The sequence below is a fragment of the Brachyhypopomus gauderio genome, chromosome 3 (assembly GCF_052324685.1).
Source record: "Brachyhypopomus gauderio isolate BG-103 chromosome 3, BGAUD_0.2, whole genome shotgun sequence".
Classification (NCBI taxonomy): domain Eukaryota; kingdom Metazoa; phylum Chordata; class Actinopteri; order Gymnotiformes; family Hypopomidae; genus Brachyhypopomus; species Brachyhypopomus gauderio.
Window position 1 is genome coordinate 5,935,333 of NC_135213.1, and position 6,000 is coordinate 5,941,332.

The 6,000-nt window shown below is 41.1% G+C and overlaps 1 protein-coding gene across 2 annotated transcripts in view; it reads left to right on the forward strand.

Moving 5' to 3' along the window:
* LOC143510070 (uncharacterized) overlaps nt 1-5,286 on the forward strand; it is a 39,954-nt gene extending 34,668 nt beyond the window's left edge. For both annotated transcript variants that reach the window (XM_076999076.1, XM_076999077.1), the window contains exon 3: nt 2,135-5,286. In XM_076999076.1, the coding sequence (XP_076855191.1) occupies nt 2,230-4,182 (1,953 nt within the window). In that variant the 5' untranslated portion in view covers nt 2,135-2,229 and the 3' untranslated portion in view covers nt 4,183-5,286. The remainder of the gene's footprint in view (nt 1-2,134) is intronic.
* The last annotated feature ends 714 nt before the right edge of the window (nt 5,287-6,000 follow it).

Consider the following 6,000-nt stretch of genomic DNA (forward strand, 5'->3'; position numbering starts at 1 on the left):
CAAACTTTAATTCCAAGTTCAATAGTATTTTTTTTCAAAGGCCTGCAGGGTCAGTGAAGATTTATCAGTTAAATATTCTGACCATTTGAGGTTACATTAGAAAATATGAATGAGTGTAAAATATATCACTTGTATGTATCAAAATGTTCAGTGATACATCTTTGCTAAGTTATCTATTTGGTCCTCCTAACACAGATTTACTTAAATGCAACCCGTACTTGCGTGTTAGCTTATAACAGCATTTAGAGGCCACGGTGCTGAACATGGAAATATCCAGTAGTTAGCCTCATACCTGCAGCATGTATAACTAGTAGTTCTCAATACATAACACTTCTCCACTGAACAGCACGTTAACAAGTAGCTACTACCAGGAATAAAATGGCCACAGCACTACAAAATAAAATAAAAACGCAAAGAGGAGCACGATGTTTTAGTTTGTTCAGGTGCTGCAAGCTTATTTATTAACGACCAAATAAAGTCTGGTAAAAACGAAGGAGCAAGTTTTAACTATGACCCACACGGCGTTAAAAAAAACACATGCAGTCGTGCACCTTCTATAACTGAATGCCAAATGTCGTTGTAAACGTATCTATAAACGAGAGCACTAACCTGGTTGGTCAACTATTTCCATTATTACGGAGCAAATAAAGTAAGATTTAACCGAAGAACCACCTCACACATTTAGCACTAGCAGGCCGACAGGGAATACATTAAGCTAACGTTAAACACTTAGCCTCGTTTTAAAAATGAACTTGAAACTTGAAAAATGTAATGTTGGCTCAAGAAAAGAACGCCTTTTCACAACGTCGACACACAGTGACTATGAAGATGTTTGTGCTGTGTTATCATATTTTGCCAGCTAGATGTGAGTTTTAAGTAATATTAACTTGAACTTACCAGCTGTGCCGTATAAAAAATGGCGTTCTTCAGGCTGTCTTCTCCTCTCTTCTCCTGTCTTCCCGCGCAATCCATCAGTGTAAAATAGAGACAAATTAATTATATCGCGATTGATTCTTAGTGTTGACTTAAAAGTAGTAACTACTCACTACTCAAAAGTAGCCCAAAAAACCGCACCCCGCGACCCCAGAATTTTTACCCGCGGCAGGATTTTCAAACAAACCCAATTTGGCGTGAAAACCACGAACCTGGCAACTCTGGAGGTGCACGGCCTCGCGAATCGACAGCGCACGATGCCCTCGGCACGGGCGCAGCCACTGCGATTACATCATTTTCGCCGCGCGGACCCTCGCGCCGCGACGCGTCAAGTATAAATATAATATTACCGTTTATCGCGATAATTTCTGGGACAATATATCGTTCTGAAAATTTTGTTAGCGTGACAGGCCTAGTAAAGATTAATCATTAAATATTCATTCAATCATTCATTTTAAATATTATGATGCCATGGCCATGCTATAAACTGACTACATTTTAAATTTGTAGTGTAATATAGAAGTTATGGTTATTTATATTGAAGAATCTCTCCACAGATCACAGACTTTTCTTCATTTAGCTTTAAGACATTTTAAATGCCTTTTTTTTATAACCAATTTTAACATGGATGGTGTTGTTCTGTTCTATCCAGTGGTGTGATTTAAATTGCCATTTTTGGACTTCAAATTTTTTGTAACGTACCTACTTAATCTAACTGGTAGGTAATCTAACTGCTTATTTTTTTGCTATAGTGAGTCTGATAAAAACAAGAGAGCTTCATACATTTTTTTAACTCACCAGGATTCACCAAATTTGACTTGATCTTTAAATAATTTTCTGGAGGAGGACCCCTAGATAACTCCATTATATAAACATTTATGTACATTTATTGCTCAGTTGTTGCATTTTGTCGTTTCATAGATTCTCTCTTCTCTCCTTACACAAGCTGTTTAGATTAATATGCTTTATAAATGTGTTAATTGTATGAAATTAGGCAAAAGAGGCTATGTCCCAACTACACCACATTGCCAGTAATTGCTGGCATTGTCTTTTGCCAGGGAAAATGTTCAGTTAAATGAAAATGTCTTGCTTTAACCCATGCTTTAGAATGAATGTCTTTAGCATTATGCAAAGCCCAAACGGTTTTGTCATCATTTCCATCTTCATCTCACAATGAATTTGCAATGTCTTTTTCCTCTAGGAATTAATGCTGTTCACTTTCCGAAACCTGTAAACTTTACCTACATAAACACATTAATCTGTGAGGAGTATATCAGACTGGTGAAATCAGTAAACATGGAAAAGGAGAAAAGCTACAACTGCTTAGAGTGTGGAAAGAGTTTTACAAAACACAGTAATCTCCAGAAACACCAGCGCATTCACACAGGAAATAAGCCATATCACTGCTCAGAGTGTGGGAAGAGTTTTACTCAACAGAGTAGTCTTCATCGGCACCAGCGCATTCACACAGGAGAGAAGCCATATCACTGCTCAGAGTGTGGGAAGAGTTTTACTAGACAGAGTCACCTTCAACTGCACCAGCGCATTCACACAGGAGAGAAGCCATATCACTGCTCAGAGTGTGGGAAGAGTTTTACTCAATGGAGTAATCTTCAACTGCACCAGCGCATTCACACAGGAGAGAAGCCATATCACTGCTCAGAGTGTGGGAAGAGTTTTAATCAACAGAGTACTCTCAAAAAACACCAGCGCATTCACACAGGAGAGAAGCCATATCACTGCTCGGAGTGTGGGAAAAGTTTTACTCAACAGAGTAATCTTCTAATGCACCAGCACATTCACACAGGAGAGAAGCCATATCACTGCTCAGAGTGTGAGAAGAGTTTTTCTCAACGGAGTAGTCTTCAACTGCACCACCGCATTCACACAGGAGAGAAGCCTTATCACTGCTCGGAGTGTGGGAAGAGTTTTAATCAACAGAGTAGTCTCAAAAAACACCAGCGCATTCACACAGGAGAGAAGCCATATCATTGCTCAGAGTGTGGGAAGAGTTTTACTCTACAGAGGAATCTTCAACGGCACCAGCGCATTCACACAGGAGAGACGCCATATCACTGCTCAGAGTGTGGGAAGAGTTTTACTCATCAGAGTTCTCTCAACGATCACCAGCGCATTCACACAGGAGAGAATCGATATCAATGCTCTGAGTGTGGGAAGAGTTTTACTCTACAGAGGAATCTTCAACGGCACCAGCGAATTCACACAGGAGAGAAGCCATATCACTGCTCAGAGTGTGGGAAGAGTTTTACTCATCAGAGTTCTTTCAGTGATCACCAGCGCATTCACACAGGAGAGAAGCCATATCACTGCTCAGAGTGTGGGAAGAGTTTCACTAGACAGAGTAAGCTTCAACTGCACCAGCACATTCACACAGGAGAGAAGCCATATCACTGCTCTGAGTGTGGGAAGAGTTTTTCTAGACAGAGTAATCTTCAACTGCACCAGCGCATTCACACAGGAGTGAAGCCATATCACTGCTCAGAGTGTGGGAAGAGTTTTATTAGACAGAGTAATCTTCAACTGCACCAGCGCATTCACACAGGAGAGAAGCCATATTACTGCTCAGAGTGTGGGAAGAGTTTTACTAGACAGAGTCAGCTCAATGTACACCAGCACATTCACACAGGAGAGAAGCCATATCACTGCTCAGAGTGTGAGAAGAGTTTTTCTCATCAGAGTAGTCTCAAAATACACCAGCACATTCACACAGGAGAGAAGCCATATTACTGCTCAGAGTGTGGGAAGAGTTTTATTAGACAGAGTAATCTTCAACTGCACCAGCGCATTCACAAAGGAGAGATGCCATATCACTGCTCAGAGTGTGGGAAGAGTTTTACTAGGCAGAGTCAGCTCAATGTACACCAGCACATTCACACAGGACAGAAGCCATATCACTGCTCAGAGTGTGGGAAGAGTTTTACTACACAGAGAAGTCTTCAACTGCACCAGCGCATTCACACAGGAGAGAAGCCTCATCACTGCTCAGAGTGTGGGAAGAGTTTTTCTCTACAGAGTAGTCTCAAAAAACACCAGCGCATTCACACAGGAGAGAAGCCATATCACTGCTCAGAGTGTGGGAAGAGTTTTTCTCAACTAAGTAGTCTTCAACTGCACCAGCGCATTCACACCGGAGAGAAGCCATATCACTGCTCAGAGTGTGGGAAGAGTTTTTCTCAACGGAGTAGTCTTCAACGGCACCAGCGCATTCACACAGGAGTGAAGCCATAACACTGCTCAGTGTGGGGAAGTCAGATGCTCATGGGAGAGACAAATCGAGGAGGGTAGCTCAAACAGTTCACCATCCTTAATCTGTTTAATCAAGTCCTCAGACAAGATACACATTGGAAGATAACCGTAATCCTGTTCCTGATAATGCCTCAGCTCGTAAGGCTCTCTCACTGTCCTTTAATGGTGGATTATTCTGAGACGTGGTGGGTGTTGCGCAATCAGGGAGCAGACACAGTCTCCTGAGGGCATTAGTTTTTTAACAAACGTGTTTTACTTTGAACCTACGGGGTTGCACACAAATTGACAGTAGACACATGAACAGCACAAGCACAACGAGGCATGATAACTAATGGAACTAACACGCTAACACAGATATGACTAACTAATCATTAGACATAAAGACAACAGACTTGACCAGCAACCTGACATATAACACAACACTAAAACTTGGATAACAAACTACACAAACGGACATCTACAGACACGAGAAGCCATGAACAAAATAGAAATATAGAAAGATTAACCCGAATCTGACTTCTAAAACACAACAGACTGCACAAGACCACAAACGATCACCATAATTTTTACTTTCACTATAAGTTTCACTATAATATGCACCATCACCTTACAATAACCCACAAAGACTGAACACCAACGAATAAATACCATAACAAAATTACAAATGAGACACAGCTAAAGGGGAAGTAACACGGGGTTTGACTGAACAGACTAAAAAGCGATACATGATGGACAGGGAGGTGGGGCTAGACATGACACCCTCCTTAAAATCTCAGCATCACCTCTATTCCATGACCTACAGAAAGCATGGACTACACTTGCTTGCAAAGTGAATATACAAGTTACTGTTTGTTTTGGATTCCTGTAAAAATATTAGGCCTGAAATTTCAATGTGTTTCAATAGTTTAATACATTTTTAATGTGAGTAAAGCTGATGTGAAAGGTTCATAAATGTTTTAACTGGGACTCCATGGAAACCATGGTGGTGTTTTTAACTCTTCTGAAAGTCTGTAAATGCTCTAGAGACAGATTAAAAGCAATACTACACAAACAGACCTTTTAGTGTTTTTTGTCTTTAGTTTGTTACACTCACATCACGGTTGAATGTCTTGAACATATAACAATCGAAACATTACTTGGTAGCAACTAATACACTTAAAATAAATACCACTTTGCATTTATACAGTATGAATTACACTGTATTGTGATTGCATTATTCCCCTGGCTATATCTCCAATGGCCTACATTGACTTTAATCCATTCAAAGAAACTGGTCAAATGTTAGAGTACAGATCAGCACACCAGGACGATGTACTTCGCACCGCCTTCCAAATTATTATGCAAATGATATTTTCCCCGATTTTGCAAAAGGGGAAGATGGTGGTCACACCTCATGAGTTTCTCTCCTTTTATGCCCATAACAGCCAATGACACAGAGGTATTCTTTGCAGCATGAGATGGTGTATTGTTACGCATGAAGATGATTTTGCTCCGAATGGCATGGTTCTTCTTTTTGTACCATGGAAAAAAGTGGTCAGTCAGAAACTATATACTTTGCCGAGGTCATTTTCACACCTTCAGGGACTCTAAAGGAGCCTACCAGCTCTCTACATCATTCCGGCCCAAAATATGACTCCACCACCTCCTTGCTGACGTCGCTGCCTTGTTGGGACCTGCCCAGTCAACATGTCCATGCGGGCCCCACATGGGTTTGAAATGGGCTGGCACATGGGCCCTTTTTGGGCAACCCAGCTGGGGCCCACAAAGATTTGTCCATCGGCTCCACATGGGCCCCATGTG